This window comes from Oncorhynchus mykiss, chromosome 15 (assembly GCF_013265735.2).
Source record: "Oncorhynchus mykiss isolate Arlee chromosome 15, USDA_OmykA_1.1, whole genome shotgun sequence".
Lineage (NCBI taxonomy): Eukaryota > Metazoa > Chordata > Actinopteri > Salmoniformes > Salmonidae > Oncorhynchus > Oncorhynchus mykiss.
In genome coordinates, this window is record NC_048579.1 from 24,777,793 (window position 1) to 24,797,281 (window position 19,489).

General features: G+C 41.4%; 1 protein-coding gene across 1 annotated transcript; it reads right to left on the reverse strand.

Moving 5' to 3' along the window:
* Nucleotides 1-2,162: 2,162 nt before the first annotated feature.
* On the reverse strand, nucleotides 2,163-5,502 carry penkb (proenkephalin b). The gene is made up of 3 exons (XM_021562809.2): nucleotides 5,260-5,502; nucleotides 4,804-4,944; nucleotides 2,163-3,306 (listed from the first exon to the last, which is right to left on the reverse strand). The coding sequence occupies exons 2-3, from the start codon at nucleotides 4,939-4,941 to the stop codon at nucleotides 2,671-2,673; spliced, it is 774 nt and encodes a 257-aa protein (XP_021418484.2). The 5' UTR covers nucleotides 4,942-4,944; nucleotides 5,260-5,502; the 3' UTR covers nucleotides 2,163-2,670.
* Between the last annotated feature and the right edge of the window lie 13,987 nt (nucleotides 5,503-19,489).

Consider the following 19,489-nt stretch of genomic DNA (forward strand, 5'->3'; position numbering starts at 1 on the left):
TTTCAATCGGTGATGTCACTCGTTCTTTTAGAGCATATTACTGGAACACCTAACTACAGCAACATACTGTATTTCTAGAATTTACAGTGCATTACTGGAAGTAGAGTGGTTAGCAAACTGTTGCAGGTTTACAGTGCAGGTAGCTGGTGCCAACGATGGGCAGTATTTCTGTTACACGTATTTTATATATGTATTTCAATACTTCAATACCTATTTTGTCATTTGTATTTCACTGGCCTGAACTATATACAATTCTACAACTATTTTATGACAGTTTAATTAGAATACATTTTCTGATACAAAGATACAGTGCCTTCAGATAGTATTCCTACCTCTTGATTTATTTCACATTTTTGTTGTGTTACAGCCTGAATTCAAAATGTATTAAATATTCGTAAAGACTCCCAACTACACACAATCTCCTGTAATGACAAAGTGAAAACAGGTTTTTTGACATTTTTGCAAATGTATTGAAGAATGAAATACTGAAATGTACACACGTATGTATTCACATTTAATGCATTAGAATCCCCTTTGGAAGCAATTGCAGCTGTGAGTCTTTCTCTGTAAATCTCTAAAAGCTTTGCACACCTGGATTGTACAATATTTGCACAGGATTATTTTTCAAATTCTTCTAGCTCTGTCAAATTGGTTGTTGATCATGGCTAGACAGCCATTTTCAAGTCTTGCCATAGATTTTCAAGCCGTTTAAAGCCAAACTGTAACTAGGCCACTCAGGATCATTCAATGTCATCTTGGTAAGGAACTCCAGTGTATATTACGCCTTGTGTTTTAGGTTATTGTCCTGCTGAAAGATGAATTTGTCTCCCAGTGTCTGTTGTAAAACAGACTGAACCAGGTTTTCTTCTAATATTTTGCCTGTGCTTAGCTCTATTCCATTTATTTTCATTAAAAAACACCCTAGTCCTTGCTGATGACAAGAATACCCATAACATGATGCAGCCACCATCAGCAGCCACCATCAAGACGTCCCAGAAATATCCCCCATCCCTGCAATGAAATGATCAGACCTGGACCCCACCAATAACCCATCGTCATGACCCTGACAACAGACTCCGAACAGAAGGACTTTCCTCAGACGGCTCTTCATGGTTGCCTCCCCACTAGGGAATCCAGCTATGGATGGCACAAGGTACATACAGAGAGCTGTCCATAAGGAGGCACTGTCACTGAACACACCTACCATCTGTTTGTGAGTGTGCCATGGCCAAGTGGTTCTGGGCCCTGTTAGTTTCCTCTGTCCTCCAGCATGCAGCCCTGCTGCTGCATTGCTCCTCCTCCAACACCCACCCAGGCTGATGGACATACCCTCCACCCTCCTGCACTTATCCCTCTAACAGAACCAGACCAGAACCAGGAACTTTTCATCACCACACCAGAAGAGGCGCAAAGGGAGGACCAAAGATCTAGCAAGCCACAGGAAAGTACCACCATTGACCTCTGGGTTTAGGGCTCACTTGTGTGTCTGCCTGCTCCTCAGGTTGTCTTCCCTCCCTTCTACAGACCCCAACCCAGCAACTGCAGCAGCCTCAGTTCACTGTTTTTTCCCAGGTCCCCAGTCCCAGCATCAACCCCTGGTTTCCAACACAGCCCCAACACCAACACAGGTTTTCCCAGTCCCAACACCAGCACCAACCAACCACAACCTCCATCCAGCAACTGCCAGCCCCCACCACAAAGCCATTGTCAACCACAACTGACTTTTTGGTTTTTTTTATTTTACCTTTATTTAATTAGGCAAGAAAGTTAAGAACAAATTCCTATTTTCTATGACAGGGTGGGTTAACTGCCTTGTTCAGGGGCAGAACGACAGATTTTTACCTTGTCAGCTCGGGGTTTCAATCTTGCAACCTTTTGGTTACTAGTCCAACGCTCTAACCATTAGGCTACCTGCTGCCCCTGACTAACTAATTGATGGACTGATTATTGCTACCGGTTTTGTGATTTAATGCATTTGATTTTTAGTTTTTAGTTTTTCCTTTTATTTGATTAGCATACGTTGGATTGATTACTTATTGTTTGAATTGTTTGTTTTGAATTTTAACCAAATTGATTTGACATGTTTACTTGTAATGAATTTTGGAACAGCCACATCAATTGGCCTTAAATCTTTACTGTTAAGTAAAAAAAATTGACATCGATTCAGAGTAATAAGACATATTTATTCATGACAAACACATTATTCTGCAGTTAGAGCAATTTATTTATTCTACATACAGATAAGCAGGCGGTTACAAGGATTTCAATAAAATGAAATAAATAGATACATCTAGAAAATCGACAGCCGTTAACCACAGTAAAGCAAGATGTGTGAAAAAGTATTCCAGTCTAGCAAATATCTTATTCTGACTGTAGGCTATTTATTCGGTTTGATAAGTCTGAGAAGCTTTTATTTTGGGCACATCAGTCACTACAATGACAAAATAGTGAGTCTCACAAAGCCTACTGCACACAGAGGTCAGAGGTCAGAGAAGTGCTTAGGGAAGTCTCTTAGAGATGGAGAGTGAATGCTACAGTATGTCACACCACTAAAATAACCATGTAGGCTTCAGTATGTTTACTACAGCCAATCATATACAGAAACCTGTAAAAATGCAGGCAAGACAAGAAAACAGAACATGACTGAGCAGTGGCAGGTATTTAGGAAGGTCAGTATCCCAGGAATCCTCCATATCTCTTCTCTACCACATCAGGAACATCTTCCAACTCGACGCGTTCCTTTTCCATCTCGTCCTCCTCTTCCTCCCCCCAGGCTCGCTTGTTGAGGAAGCCTCCATAGCGTTTCTGCTCCTCCCTCCACTCGGGCCTGCCCACCCTCCTCATGAAGCCGCCGTAGCGCTTCTGCAGCTCTCGGATACCGTTCTCCAAGTCAGAGCTTTGTCTGGCGCTCCTCAGAAAGCCTCCGTAGCGTTTCTCCACTCCGCCATCGCCGCCATCCACGTTCCTCACCAGTTCCCGGAGCAGACTCAGTGTGTCTTCTGGCTCGCCACTCTTCTTCATGAACCCACCGTAGCGTTTGAACAGGATCTCCCTGCCGTGGTCGACATCGTCGGGTTCAGGACCGTACAGTTCTGCTGTTTTCTTCATGAATCCCCCGTAGCGTTTCATGAAGCCGCCATACTTCTTTACTAGTTGATGTGGGTCGTTGTTGTCCAGCTTGGAGGTCTCTGTGGTAGCCTTGTCTCCCTCTGTTGGATTGTCAGCATTTCTAGCCTGCAGGACATCCTCACACAGTTCCCAGGACTTCTTGGGGCTGAGAGCTCCTTCACACTCTAACGTACATGTCTGGGGGAGAGATCGAGATCAGAAGTCATAAGGCAATAAAATGATCAGTGTTTTGAAACTCTTTTCTTTACATTTAACTTGATCACATAGGATGATAAACCAGGTTATTTCTCTATCCAATATTTCAACTGTCCACCCTTGAAATCTTTGTCTCTTTGTGGTTCTCCTTTCCAATAACCCATAAATCTCGTTATCCACTTGAAAAGCACTGTGCTCAGGTTTGCGGTAGAACTACAGTACGGTTGGTGGAGAGATACCCAATGATCACAGCCAATCAGACGTTAAGTGCTCTCTGTTGGGTGATAAATGTCACTCTAAATCCCCCAGCACAGTGTCATTGGTCATGGGAGTTGGGGGGCTGGGGGCTCCACACAAACACCACAGTGCCTTGAGTGTTCCACCATTCCACGTAGTACATTTAGCAGAAGCAAATCAATCCTGAGCATCTATTAAGCTCAATCTCTAATGGTCTGTGACATTGCTTCTCTCCACCATCAACCTCCTCCTTTGCCTCAGGCAAAGCTTTAGGAGGCGATTGGGGAGGGCATTCCCCATCTCCTATAATTCTACTTTGGTGAATTGAAAGCAACATTATGACATAATGCAGATGCTAGTTTCTACAGAGTCGGTCATAGTGAGCCATATTCATGTGAAGTATGATACTTAACTGCAATCTAGTGGTGGAAAATAGAAAGTACACTATTTCAAACTAGGCTGCCCATACTCTCCTATTCAAATGGGGTAGGGTTAGTCTTGAGAAATCATGCAGGTTTGCATGTCATACTTGCCACAATTTAGATCCAAATAATTGAACAAAAATTAAGCATATGATTTAGGTTGCTCTGCACACTTACAGTAGCCATACGGTTTTTAAATCAACATTTTCCTAAATGATAACTTAACAGACTTGCATTGTTTCCAAAATAATTATAGGCATGCCAAGACTCCCTTGGCAAATAAATATGCATTTACAAAACAATGTATTTCTTTGTATGCTACAAAATAATAGCCATCAATGCAATCAGCTGAAACACAATTTGTCAAATGTTTAGAGTCAATGGTGGTTTGTGGTTCAAGTCGTTAATTCCTAACAAGTCCTTGCCCATTGCTTTTGACTCGCTCTAGTTAGTGTATTGCACCCAAAATCTATTTTACAGCTGATTCCCATAATTAATGTCATTTAATCAATTAACTTATAGATTGTAGGTGTCATAATTAACTCATACGTCTACTTATTCAATTTCCAAGTGATCAATACAGTGGAAATAGCCTAATCACAAAACCAGCGAATGATTGTGATGTACATTCATTCATCTATGGTTTGAAAATGTATTGTGTGGTAGGTAGCCAATTCTTGGACATTTAAGCAGCTCTACGAAAAAGGTTCTGAGAAACCCGCGTGCAAAAGAGAGGACATTCAGTAATTCCTTATTAATACAAACGTTATGTTATGAAAATGAAAAAAAAATATTGCGTTTTAGTTGTAGGCCTACTTACGAGAGAGTTGATGTCTGTCTGTTGAAGTTGTAGGTGGTGAATACAATATGCGCAGTCTGCTCCGCAGTCCGCACTCACCGTCAACACAAGGCACGCGCTTAAAGCCAGCGTCCAGAAGGAACGCATTGATACCGCCATGGGCTGCGAAACAAGAGAGTGAGCAATTAAATGATCGATGCTTTCCAAATCATGAAGTTTGCGCGTCTAAACTATGTTGGCTTATATGAATTTAAACTAAATGCAGAATATATTAGCCTGATACACAAATTAGTTTTGTTCTTCTTCTTCTAGTTGTGTTAGACATTAGACATGAACTAGCCTAAACAAATTAGGTATATGAACATATTAGACAAATGAATGGACATATTAGACACATTAATGGAAGTATCTTACAAGTCCAACATTAGACTGTTCTGGCTCAGAGACAAAATAAAATAAATATAATTATTAACTCACCTTTCTCGTTTTGTCGTGTAGCCTCCTACTAATTCAAAAAATTATACTGATGTTCCAAGTTCTTCTGTTGCAGTTGTATCGAGGAAAAAAACTGTTGGATGTAGTCAGTCACTGCGTGGCTAGTTTAGCCCTAAAACAAACTTTATCACTTTAATTTCTGAGTTCGAATCTTGGAAGAGAACGCAGGGAAAGCACCCTGCCACTTCAGTCACTATAGGAGCATCGAAACGTTTCAATGTGGGCTTGTTATAAATGCGCGGACTTCTCTGTCGTGCTTGAGCGATCAGACACCCCTTAAATGCCGTACTATAGGAGACCGGCCAACAACAGTGAAGTGATCCCTCATCGTCAAGGGAAAGCTCCTCCTGACGTATAATTAATGACGCACACAACATCAAGTGAGGTGCTCAGCATAATGGTAAGTAACATTTATGGAGATAAGTACTGGAACTAATATTTTTCAAGGTGGAGTGGGATCTCCCATTTATATTGCATTGTATGTTTATAGATGTGATGTAGTTGTGCCAGATTACACAATACTGTAGGCCTACAGGCTTAGTAGGCGATATTTTTTAATTGCCATATCAATGGATAATTGTGTTTATAAACACAGTCCATGAGTTTAGTTTCCAAAAGTGCCAGTTACTTGTTCTTGTATTTAACCACTAACTGATCTAAGCCTCAGCCAATGTAAACCATCCATCATATCCATAGAGTAGGTTTAGGCCTTAATCCCCGGGATCATTTATTTCCAGCGATTCTCACAGTGTGGAGTCACTGGAGTGACCTGAGACGGTCGCTGTGTTCACTGTCATGTGGTGCTGAACTTTGGAATCCCGATTCAGTCGCTGTCTGCATCAGTGGTGCTGAATCTCAGCTTTCTTTGTTTAGGCCTACTTTTGCGCCATCGGCCACCAGTGACTAAGTCACGACACGAAGTTCACTGAATCACCTCTCCACACCATAGCCTAGTGATTTGATTTACAATACAGAGCAGCAGAAGCAACTCTTTCTGAAATGTCAGGGCCTATGAGTTACCTGGATTAGCTATCAGCAGCAGGGAACGATGCAAATTCCACATAACTATACTACTTACAGTGCCTTCAGAAAGTATTCACACCCCTTGACTTTTTCCACATTTTGCTGTGTTACAGCCAACAAGTACAATGGAATACATTTTGATTTTGTGTCACTGGCATACACACAATATCACATAATATCAAAGTGGAATTATGCTTTTTCAAATTTCTACAGATTAATAAATAATGAAAAGCTGAAATGGCTTGAGTCAGTAAGTATTCAACCCCTTTGTTATGGCAAGCCTAAATAAGTTCAGGAGTGAAAATGTGTTGCATGGACTCACTCTGTGTGCAATAGTGTTTAACATGATTTTTTGAATGATTACCTCATCTCTGTACCCCACACACACAATTATCTTCAAGGTCCCTCAGTCGAGTAGTGAATTTCAAACACAGATTCAACCACAAAGACCAGGGAGGTTTTCCAAAGCCTTGCAAAAAAAAGGCATCTATTGGTAGACTCTTAGAAAAAAGGGTTCCAAAAGGGCTCTTTGGGGAGGGATAGGGTTCTACCAATAACTGTTTTGATCAGAAGAACCCCTAGGGTTCTTTGTAACGCAAAGGGTTTTACCTAGAACCTTTAACAACCTAAGAACCATTTTGGAAGAAAGGATTCTTTGATGATTCTTTGAAAGGGAAGAAGGATTCTTTGGAAGGCAATAAGGGTTCTACATAGAACCATATATAATATTTCCCAGCATGCTCTATTACAGGGAGCTTTTCAGAATTGTTTGTTTTACTGTAATGACTGTGTTTTTGCATGTACATTGATTGGTTGATTGTTATGCTACACAAGATAAATAGCATACAGTTTTCTAATTCAATCTGTTAGTAATTGGATTTATTGCACCTGTTACTGAGATGGTTGTTCCAGTGTATTTGATTGAGGTAGTCTCAGTGTTCAATCCACCCTACCCTGTCAGTCATTCTGAATACAGGTTGCAAGTGATAAACAATTCCACTTGTTGGACAGCCTAATTCTGTCTGGATTCCAATAGGAATTACACATCACTTTGCAAGGCAGCATACTTACATGCCTGATGTGGCCAGTAAACCAAGAGATTCCTAACACCACTGTTTAAGGTATAATTAGGCCCTCAAATAAAGACCTTATGATATATTTAATTTATTGGCATAAGTAATTAGATTTTAAAGGCTAAAAAGGCTGGTAGAACTGGTCATAAAGGGTTCAAGGAAGAACCCTCCTAAGTAAAAGAGTTCTCTGCAAAGGGTTCTACCCAGCACCAAAAAGGGTTCTCCTATGGGGACAAACCAAAGAACCCTGTATGGTTCTACTTAGCACCTTTCTTTAAAGAGTATAGATGGGTTAAAAAATATATATTAAAAAAACAGACATTGAATATCCCTTTGAGCATGGTGAAGTTATTAATTACCCTTTGGATGGTGTATCATCAATACACCCAGTCACTACAAAGATACAGGCATCCTTCCTAACTCAGTTGCTGGAGAGGAAGGAAACCGCTCAGGAAATTCACCATGAGGCCAATGGTACATTTAAAACAGTTAGAATTTAATGTCTGTGATAGGAAAAAAATCTTAGGATGGATCAACAACATTGTAGTTATTCTACAAAACTAACCTAAATGACAGAGTGAAAAGAAGGAAGCCTGTACAGAATAAAAACGTTCCAAAACATGCATCCTGTTTGCAATAAGGCACTAAAGTAAAACTGAAAAAAATCTGGCAAAGAAATGTTTTTTATGTCCTGAATACAAAGCGTAATGTTTGGGCCATATCAAACACAACACATCACTGAGTACCACTCTTCATATTTTCAAGCATGGTGGTGGCTGCATCCTGTTATGGGTATGCTTGTCATCAGCAAGGACTAGGGAGTTTTTTGGGAAAATTATTTTTTAATAGAGCTAAGCACAGACAAAATCCTGGAGGAAAACATGGTCCTGTCTGCAAATTCACTTTTCAGCAGGACAATAACCTTAAACACAAGGCTAAATATACACGGGATTTGCTTACCAAGATGGCAATTGAATGCTCCTGAGTGGTCAATTCACAGTTTGACTTAAATCGGCTTCAAAATCTATGACAATACTTGAAAATGGCTGTCTAGCAACCAACTTGTATGATCAACAACCAACTTAACAGAATAATTGTAAAAAATAATGTGAAAATATTGTACAATCCAGGTATGCAAAGCTCTTAGACACTAACCCAGAAAGACTCACAGGTGTAATCGCTGACAATGGTGATTCTAACATGAATTGTCTCAGGGATGTGTAAACATTTTAATTTAATTTTCAATGAATTTACAAAAATGTCTAAAAACATATTTACACTGTCATTATGGGTTATTGTGTGTAGATGGGTAATCCATTTTGAATTCAGGCTGTAACACAACAAAATGTGGGAATTAGTCAATGGGTATGAATCGTTTCTAAAGGGACTGTATACCAATGTGGATGATAATTATGATGATTATTATTATCATTAACTCCCTATTCTGCATTGTCACTCAATATTAGATGTCGAAATAGCAACCTCAGCATGTTAGTGCTGAACCATGCCAAAAAGATAAAACGTTAAGCTACTGTAAGCAATTTAAAAACAGCTTTAGAAGCATAAGATCATGATTGCTGTAGTGTTTCCAAAACCACTCTATGCAAAGCATCACCAACGGTCTGCTTACTAAACAAATGTACTGTACTGTAGATTGTAATTCTTATCACCATTATGCTCTGAACAAACAGAACTCAAGGCTCAAACTGATACATTACCAAAGTAGGCTTTAGATTTAAAAAAATAATAATTGTAAGTCGTTGGGGTGGGGGTGGGGGGGGGGTTCCTTTCCTTGCTGAATTCCCTGCTGATATAATATAAAAGCTATTTATGAAATCTACTAAATGCTTTAGGGCATGTACTGTAGGGGAGCAAAGAAATCAATATTGCTGTTTCGAATTTATAGAAATCACAGCCATGGAACAAGCACCACATGAAGAGGGGGGATGCTTTTAAATGTCGAGTTGCACTCACCCCCACTTTAGTCAATTTTAAACCAGTACTTGGTTTGTATGGTTATGAAAAGGGCCCATGCAGTCCTTTTGCCTTCCAAGTAAAAAATTGTTCAGATATCACCATGTCGACCTGGCATTTTGCTTAGAAATGTTACAAGGACTTGTAAAGCAAGGTATTATGGCTACAGTATTTGTACATGTACAGTAAAGGGAGACCGGGGTTGGTTGTCTCACAGGTTGATTGTCTCAGTGCTTATTACACCCAATCTAGAGGGTGCTGTGTAATAATTTAATAACTTCACCATGCTCAAAGGGATATTCAGTGTCTGATTTTTTAATTTTTTATTTGCCATCTACCAACAGGTGCCCTATTTTGTGAGGCATTGAAAAACCTTCCTGGTCTTTGTGGTTGAATCTGTTATTTGAACTTCACCGCTCAACTGAGAGACCTTACAGATAATTGTATGTGTGGGGTACATAGATGAGGTAGTCATTTAAAAACAATGTTAAACACTGTTATTGCACACAGAGTGAGTCCATGCAACTTATTAAGCAAGTTTTTACTCCTGATACTTTTTTAAATGTTTTAAAATGTCAATAAACATAATTCTACTTTGACATTATGGGGTATTGAGTGTAGGCCAGTGACCAATTTTGTTGTATTCATTTTACATTTAGGCTAACAACAAAATGTGGAAAAGGTCAAGGGCTGTAAATACTTTCTGAAGGCACTCTACACAATGCCCTCTTTGCCTGGTCTATGAGTTTTGGTGGGCGGCCATCTCTTGGCAGGTTTGTTGTGGTGCCATATTCTTTCCATTTTTTAATAATGGGTTTCATGGTGCTCCGTGGGATGTTCAAAGTTTCTGATATTTTTTTATAAACCAACACTGATCTGTACTTCTCCACAACTTTGTCCCTGACCTGTTTGGAGAGCTCCTTTGTCTTCATGGTGCCGCTTGCTTGGTGGTGCCCCTTGCTTAGTGGTGTTGCAGACTCTGGGGCCTTTCAGAACAGGTGTATAAATACTGAGATCATGTGACAGATAAAGTGACACTTAGATTGCACACAGGTGGACTTTATTTCACTAATTATGTGACTTCTGAAGATACTTGGTTGCACCAGATCTTATTTAGGGGCTTCATAGCAAAGGGGGTGAGTACATATGCACGCAGCACTTTTCCGTTTTTTAGTTAACAAATGTTTTGAAACAATTATTATTATTTTTTTTCACTTAACCAATTTGGACTATTTTGTGTATGTCTATTACATGAAATCCAAATAAAAATGCATTGAAATTACAAGTTGTAATGCAACAAAATAGGAAAAAACGGCATTAGGGGGAAACAGTGCCAGTGGCGTTGGTTCAACTTAATTGAAATTACATGGAAACTACGTTGATTCAACTAGTGTGTGCCCATTGGGACCGTGGTTATACTTTTTGTTCCCGCACCGAGGAGCATCGCGCAGCACGTTAAAAAAAATGGCAGGACTAACAAAGTTGGAAATGTACTACACTGCGTTTGCAAATACTTTCTATACACCTTCTATAGGTTATGCCTTACAAAGTCATAAAAAAATACTTTGTAAGGCTTCACACACACACACACACACACACACACACACACACACACACACACACACACACACACACACACACACACACACACACTTTCAAACTAAGTAAGGTGCTCCTGGTCCAGCCTACATTTCCAACATCCCACCTAGACACTCCTGTAGGGTGGATTGAAATAACTATTTCCAAATTCATTCTGCTCACGCAATGCAGAGTTTGTTTGGCTCAGCAGGAGATTGCTATTGCGTTTGTTGAGGAGACACAACAGGCAGTACAAGAGCCCCTTTGGGACAGAAATACTTGACGATCCAAAGAGGGAGCAGCATTTCGCTGTATGTGTAAAATGTCAAACTCCATAAGAAGGTGCATCACGTTCATGTACTCGCATTTATTAAGAGTTGATGTTCTATTAAAATGAATTGGTGAACAGTCTGTATGCAGTTTATTGATCATTGGTTAATTTGTAATCCCGTCATTGTCCTTCAATTTGTTGAAATACAACCAATTTTTACTTCAGCATTTGATCATGCTGGTCATTTATGAAAATTTTGGCCATGTTCTGTTATAATCTCCACCAGGCACAGCCAGAAGAGGACTGGTCACCCCTCATAGCCTGGTTCTTCTCTAGGTTTCTTCCTAGGTTTTGGCTTTTCTAGGGTGTTTTTCCTAGCCACCGTGCTTCTACACCTGCATTGCTTGCTGTTTGAGGTTTTAGAATGGGTTTCTGTAAAGCACTTTGAGATATCAGATGATGTACGAAGGACTATATAAATACATTTGATTTGATTTGTAAATGTTCACATTACTGCCTGACCATATCAGAATATTTTTTTTTATCCCAGCCCAGATAGCATCTCCCAATGTGACACATATGACAAAACAGCACTGATGCACAGACTAATTTAAAATGGGTAATAGCATGAATATTAGTAAATCCATGCCATTTCGCTATAAGGGATATTGACCTGTCCTCTCAGACAGGAAGTAGATGTCAGTGACTGTACACCTGTAGGGAAAAGCTATTATCTCAGCATCCAATCACAATCTCCAATTCTAACACAGGCCCCTTTTAATTAAACATGTCTTCAATTTATCTCAATAAAGAAAGTATATTCAGTAGATTAATGCTGAAAACTGTACTTTTTTACTATGAATACTGAGACGAGGACGTAGACTGAGGATAGATAGATAGAATCATCCCTGTGGATAATCTGAGCTGCACATCTTGAGCCTCGAGGTCTCGTCACAGCCCACAGAGGTCCCCTAAAAGTTTGTTGATTTCTTGGTGCTTGGGTAGATGGAGTTGAAACGACCAATGACGGTAGATAGTGGTAAGCGGAGTGGATAGTGCCATCGCCACATGGCCCAGCCTCTAGTAATAGAGCAGTCATTTATGTCGCCAAATCAATCTCATCTGAAGTAAAGCCTGCAGTCAGAGCAACCACTGAGAAAATAATAGACCACTCAGATGCCATATTGATTTAAGATGCCGTTTTAAAAGGTGTGCAATACAATGCACTGCAATTGATGTAAACTCCATTGTATGTGGGCTCCAGTGACTCAAACTATAACCTTAATGTTAACACTTTGAATTATGGTATGAGAGAGTAGATAGATTAATCTACATGCTTCAATTCCTTCTAGGCAAGGACAATAGGGCTGTAAGACATAAATATGTATTTCAGTACAGGAGCAAAGAACAAGCTCATTGTACATCAAATGCCACAACTAAGTATTTATCTTTGAATAATCGCAGTGTCTCGAACTCTCTCATGTCATACAATTGCCAGTGTTTTCATTTTCTGCATAAAACAACCTCAGAAATCACAAAAATATTAAAGTAGAGCTCTGCTTACTCTATTCACGAGTCAGTGACCACCAGAGTTGAAAGCAACAGCGAATCCAATTGTATGACCATAATTGTAGATCAGTTTGATATTCCTGGAGAGGTTGTGGTTCCTTTTAAGTCCATACTCTCTGTAAAACACAGCTAAAGGGGAGTCGCACTCTCGCAACTTATTTGAAAAATTAAAATCACGCCTGACAAGGCCAATGAAATCCACGCCACAATGGAACCGTGAGCTTTGGATCCATTCCTTCAATTCTTCCGCTCTTCACCTCAATGTGAGCAGGAATGATTCACGCCAAAAACAAACATCTGACGTTGCACTGACTAAACTGTAAATTTGTGGTAAAGTGTGCTCACCCCTTGACATTGTGTGCTGGAGTTTCTTAATTGTTCTCTTTGTTGCCTAACCACAAACCACTTAGTTATTCTTTGGATTGCTTGTCCTGGTTGTAGCAATGAGCAAGATGGCTAACGCGACCAAAACAACGAAGGCTAACAAGCTGGGTTTGGGTTTACGACCATGCCCAAATGAATGAAAAGATACAACACAACAAGCCTAAGTATGTCTCTGCTCAGTGCTCTGGCTGCCCTCGCTTGAATCAGTTTGTGCTTGGGATTAGGGGACGGTGGCAGTTACAGTGCCTTGCCCGTGGCTGGCGCTGTTCCCCAATTCCATGGCGCAGGTTTTCTTAACAATCGTGTATAATTCTTGAGGGGGCTTGGTGTTTCTGATAGTGACTTCCTCTCCCGAGTGCCGGTCCCTCGTCTGAGTTACGGGATGCAGAAAAGGATTGGTTCTTTGTTCGGAGCAAATGTCTTGTCTGCCTGGGCTTGGTTTAAGCAGTAGCTGCCTGTGCTCAACCTGGCTCCTGTGTACTCCACCGCCGGTTACGGGAGCCTACTCAAAGAGAGAGTGCAACCAGGTTCACCCAGGTTCGTTGGGGACACCCCCCTACATAACTTCCAGCAACTTAAGCTGACTAGCTTTCCCACAGCGTTAATGCAACCCCATTCCTATTTCCAATTCCAGTTGGAGGGAGTTGAGGAAGCGAGCACTTGGCTCAGGTAACCCCTGGAGTGAGGGGCCTTAGCACGGGTCTAAGTGGCCAAAGTAATGTGCAAAAACATTACTGTGACAACAGTGTCCCCACATTTGGTTATGGCCAAACAGGGTACTACGTCAGCCATTGCCAGAGCCCCTTGTTCCTGTAAGGGGGCCAGGCTATACATTGCTGATTCCGGCCTGTAGTTCACCAGTCCCTATAAAGAGTCTAGTGATACAGGTTATGGGCTCTATATGCGATTGGTTGTTGGTAGTCGAAGATTAGGGAATGAGCAGAGTTGGACTCAACCATGCTATTATCCCACACACAGTCTGGAGTTTATATGAACCCCATAATGAGCTGTCTGTTACCACCAAAGAGGTCCGTTGTTCAGAGCTGTATGTCCCATTCCCGCTAGGTTACAATGCACTTGGGGGGGTAACCTCCATGGGTTATACATTTTAAAAAAAATGTACCCCATTTTTCAATTGCAATATTGTCTCATCGCTGCAACTCCCAAGCGGGCTCGGGCTCGGCAAAGGTCGAGTCATGCGTCCTCCGAAACATGACCCGCCAAACCGCGCTCCTTTACACCCGCCCAATTAACCCGGAAGCCAGCTGCACCAATGTGTCGGAAGAAACACCATTCAACTGAGGACCAAAGTCAGCCGGCAGGTGCCCAGCCCACCACAAGGAGTCACTAGAGCACGATGAGCCAAGTCAAGCCTCCCTGGCCCTACCCTAACCCAGACAACGGTGGGCCAATTGTGGGCCAATTGTGTGCCGTCCCATGGGACTCCCTGTCATGGCCGGTTGTGGCACAGCCTGGGATCGAACCCGGGTCTGTAGAAAGGCCTCAATCACTGTGATGTAGTGCCTGACTCCATCTTAGGCCATTCCACTTCTGGGTCTCGAGTTAGACTCAATCGCGTGTCACACGTTTCTATCGCCACAGAGGGTGTCCAACTTTGGCTGGGTCACACAGTGCATTTTCTCCATGCCTACGCCTACTGGGGATGATGGCTTCTGTGATAGAAGTTGTTCCCCTGCGGATATTGTTGATGAAGCCTTTCCAGCACTGAGGGCTCACCACTCATCTGGACACATCTCACAGCCTTGCGGATCAGTGGGACCCTACCGTCCCACCTGGCCAACATCCGGTGAAATTGCAGAGCGCCAAATTAAAATTAAATTACTATAAATATTACACTTTTATGAAATCACAAGTGCAATATATCAAAATAAAGCTTAACTTGTTGTTAATCCAGCCGCCGTGTCAGATTTCAAAAAGGCTTTACAGCAAAAGCAAACCATGCAATTATCTGAGGACAGCGCCCAGCACCCAAATGCATAACAAATCATTTTCAAGTCAGAAATAGCGATATAATATATGCCTTACCTTTGAAGATCTTCTTCTATTGGCACTTCAAAAGGTCCCAGTTACATTACAAATGGTCCTTTTGTTCGATAAACTCCTTTTTTATGTCCATAAAAACTTCAGTCAATAATCCACTCGTTTCCCTCCTTCAAAATGCATACAAAATGAATCCCAAACGTTACCAATAAACTTATCTAAACAAGTCAATCAACATTTATAATAAAACCTTAGGTACCCTAATGCGCAAATAAATGATACAATTTAAGACAGAGAATTGTTATTGTCTTTACCGGACAAAAATACCAAAGAACGCGTTCTCATTCACGCGCTTAGAAACACTACAGCCAAAATGGGAGCCACCAAGAAAAACAACAATTTCTGGCTAATTTTTCCAAAAACAAGCCTGAAACTATTTCTAAAGACTGTTTACATCTAGTGGAAGCACTAGGAACTGCAATCGGGCACGATTTCGCCCTATTATAAAAGTGCCAGTCATTGAAATCAGTGGTAGGATGATTTTGTTTGGGGGGGGGGGGGGGGGGGGGGGGGGGGGTTTGCCGTCTGTTTTTATCTGAGGGACCCGAGTGCTCCGTTGGCAACGGACACACTGGTGAACCTGTGGCCCCAGACCCTCCTTTATGCACCCCCCCCATTTCCTCCTGTAGAGCTGATTCAGCCCACGTTGGGGAGGGTGCACCTGGAGGGCTTGTCGTTGATTTTTGTGGCTCCACATTGGAGATTGTATGCCTATTGGGTTGTGCCCTTGCGGTGCGGTTCCTAAAGGGTGTGCACACCTAAAACTGGTTTCTAAACCTATTGTGCCAACTTGGAATTTAGCTTTGGTTTTGGATGCTCTGTGTGAGGCCCCCTTTTCAACCACTGGTGTCTGTGGCTCTGAAGATCCTCTCCTACAAAACCTCCTTGCTCATGGCTTTGGCCTTGGCTTAACGTGTTGGGGATCTCTGTGCGTTATCCGTACACCCTTCCGTACACCCCGTACACCCTTCGGTTAAAACTCAGTTCGCCCCTTGCAACTCTAAGGTGATGTTGCATCCTACAGGTCTCGAGCTTTGAGCTATTTCCCTTTCCGCCTACTCCATTTCCTTCTGAGAAGCATCAGCGGTTACATGCCCTGTGTCCAGTTCGAGCTTTAAGCACGTACATTGAGTGGACCCGGGATATCCGGTTATGTGACCAGTTTTTTGTCTGTTTTACTAATCCATCTGACGGCAGGGACTTCTCTAAGCATCGTCTCTCCCACTCCCTGACATATAGCAGCAAGGGTTACCTAGCGGTGTACTCGCCCACTCACCCAGGGGTCTGGCAGCGTCTTTGGCGTTATTTAAAGGGTTGACTTTAGGGGATTTTGGTTCTGCAGCGAGAATGGCGTCACCACACACCTTTTGTGAAGTTTTATCACTTAGATGTCACTGTTCCCAGTGTAGCCCACATTGAGCTTACAGCTGGGACAGGAGAGGGTCATTAGGCAGCGCTCTATGTGCACATTACCCAGACTACCACATCTTGCCGGGTGGAGATCTGGGTGGTCTGCAATGAGTCATTTCATTTGGTATCCATTGGGGTCGACTTGGGGCAGAATTCCACAGTTGTATTGTACCGAGAGTACCAACTGAGAGGGAACGTTATGACTATAACTACTGTTCCCTGAAGGAGGGAATCGAGCTACATCATCTGTTTGGCTCCGCGCCAACTGGTTCTGGGCTCGTTGAAGAGCGGTACTGAATTGAATAAATGTAACGATCCTCTTCCTGTGAATGACTGGACCAAAGCGCAGCGTGAGATGTGTTCATGATATTTTATTAAAACCAGAACACTAGAACAAAAAATAACAAATAGGAAAACAAACAGTTCTGTAAGGAAACTAACTATACAGAAAACAACTACCCACAAAACCCATGTGGGCAAGAGCTACCTAAATATGAGAACCATACCCGGCCAAAAACAAAGAAATACAAAAACATAGAAAAAAGAACATGGAATGCCCACCCTAGTCACACCCTGGCCTAACCAAAATAGAGAATAAAAGCCTCTCTATGGCCAGGGCGTGACAATATATGAATCTGAGCCTCAGGGTTATCAGCTTTGGAAGGCGGGGCTTCCAGCGAGGTGCGTATTCCATTGGCCTTGTTAGGCGTGATTTTGGTTCTTCAATCGAAGTCGCAAGAGTACGACTCCCCCTATAGTTCGCTTGTACCTCGTTTCCCTCCTTCAGGGAACAGTATTTATAGTCAAAACATTACGTTTGTTTGTTTGTCTGTTTGTTTGTTTGCTTACATACATGAGGTTGCCTAACTCAAATGAAAGGGCAGGAAAAAATTATACTTCATATTCATCATCTCCAGCACCACCCCAAAATCAACATATGATAAAATAACACGTTTCTATGTTTTGTAGTAAAAAATAGTATTACGCATAATTGGTCAAAATCACAGTGTACACAGATGATGCCACTGGAAACATTTATCTTCCTCTATCTTTTCACTACAAACATAGAAACATAGCCATTTTCACATATGTTGATGTTGGGGTGGCGCTGGAGATGATGAATATGAAGATTCCCTTTAAGTGTGTTATAAATGTATACTTTTATTTCCAGGTTTCAGGACCTTTTTCTAAATTACTTTTTTTTTTTTTTTTTTTCAAGTTTTTATTGGTTCCTTTCACAATGCAGCAGTCACATCAGTAGTAGTGTAGTATCCATACACAAGCCACTCTTAACGACTTGATCATCTCTAACCTGATCCTGTAATAACGTCAACATTACTTTGAGAGGGTTTCAAGCACCCACTTGGTTAGAGCCATTGCACTTGGTAGAAGGATTTATCCACATCCGACTGGGGGAAAAAAACGGTGTAGGATAGAATTGGAATACTGAAGTTATGCACATGTTAAGAATATCTCTGACTTAGACATTAAATTAATGGATGTTTATATGATACACCAACACCATGATATTAACTACTTTATAGCCCACCAACTTATTGTAAAATATTGAACAACTGGGAATAAAGACTGATAATAAAAATCCTAATTCATAGATCTACTTAATAATACAACTGAGCTGCATAGTTCAGGATGACAATACAGGGCATGCCCCCACTGAGTTCATAATGTAGGAAATCGCACTTATGTGATGACAAAGTCACCATTTCAGCCACACAGCAGGATTGGTAGCGATTTCAATAGGCTCGTCTTGTAAGTATTTTCCATATAAACAAATGGAATAATGTGAAATGGAGATGCTTTAGCTCTGATAAAATATGCAGATGATGTGACTTTTAGTGGGATGCCTCTGACAGATTTCCTTTAAACAGATTTGTTGACTGTGGACACCAGTTTTCTTTTAAGCTGAACTTCACCAAGATCATAGAGATGTGCCTGGGAGGAGACAGACAGCACATCACACCCACTATCAGACGATCATGGGGCAGAGGATGAAACAATACTTTTTAATTTTTAAAAGGCTCAACAAAGCCTCTTGAGAACATAGATTTGCACACTATTCTAGATCATTACAGCAACTGAGAGCATCAACTTTAATAACATGGTTTCCTGGTTGAACAACCTCATTAAAAACATGATGAGGTTGTGAAGGACTGTTAACCAACCTAATGAAATAACAGGACAAGACAGAACCAACTCAGGACCACAACAGACTCACAGCAGTCAGCAGGACCTCAGACAAGTTTTGGAGGACCAGTCCCGCCCACCCCACAAATCTTCTGAGTTACAGAACTACCCTCGGGCTGCAGGTTCATGGACACCTTGGCAAGAAAAGCTGCTCCAAGAGACATTTTATCCCCTATGGGAAATTAGAGGACATCTCCACACCCATGAGTTAGTTATCTGAATCCGTGTCATATTGAGGTGGCCGAGTAATTATACTGAATAAAAACATAAACACAACATCGAATCAAATCAAACTTTATTTGTCACATTCGCCGAATACAACAAGTGTAGACCTTACCGTGAAAAGCCCTTAACCAAGAGTCCAGTTCAAAAAGAGTGAAGAAAATATTTGCCAAATAAACGAAAGTAAAATAATAATAAAAAGTAACACAATAACATAACAACAACGAGACTATATACGTACCGGTACCGAGACAGTGTGCGAGTTGTACAGGTTAGAGATAATTGTACATGTAGATAGGGGTGAAGTGACTATGGATAGATAATTCTAGATAATTAATTTGAGGAGTAATTGTTCAGCAGTCTTATGGTTTGGGGGTAGAAGCTGTTAAGGAACCTTCTGGTCCTAGACTTGGCGCTCCGGTACCGCTTACCGTGCGGTAGC

Excerpts from the sequence above, each read along its gene's own strand:
- penkb (XM_021562809.2), bottom strand. The coding sequence starts at position 4,941 with ATGGCGGTATCAATGCGTTCCTTCTGGACGCTGGCTTTAAGCGCGTGC. Across the intron at positions 3,307-4,803 it reads AGACAGACATCAACTCTCTC|ACATGTACGTTAGAGTGTGA; the intron begins GTAAGTAGGCCT and ends TCTCTCCCCCAG.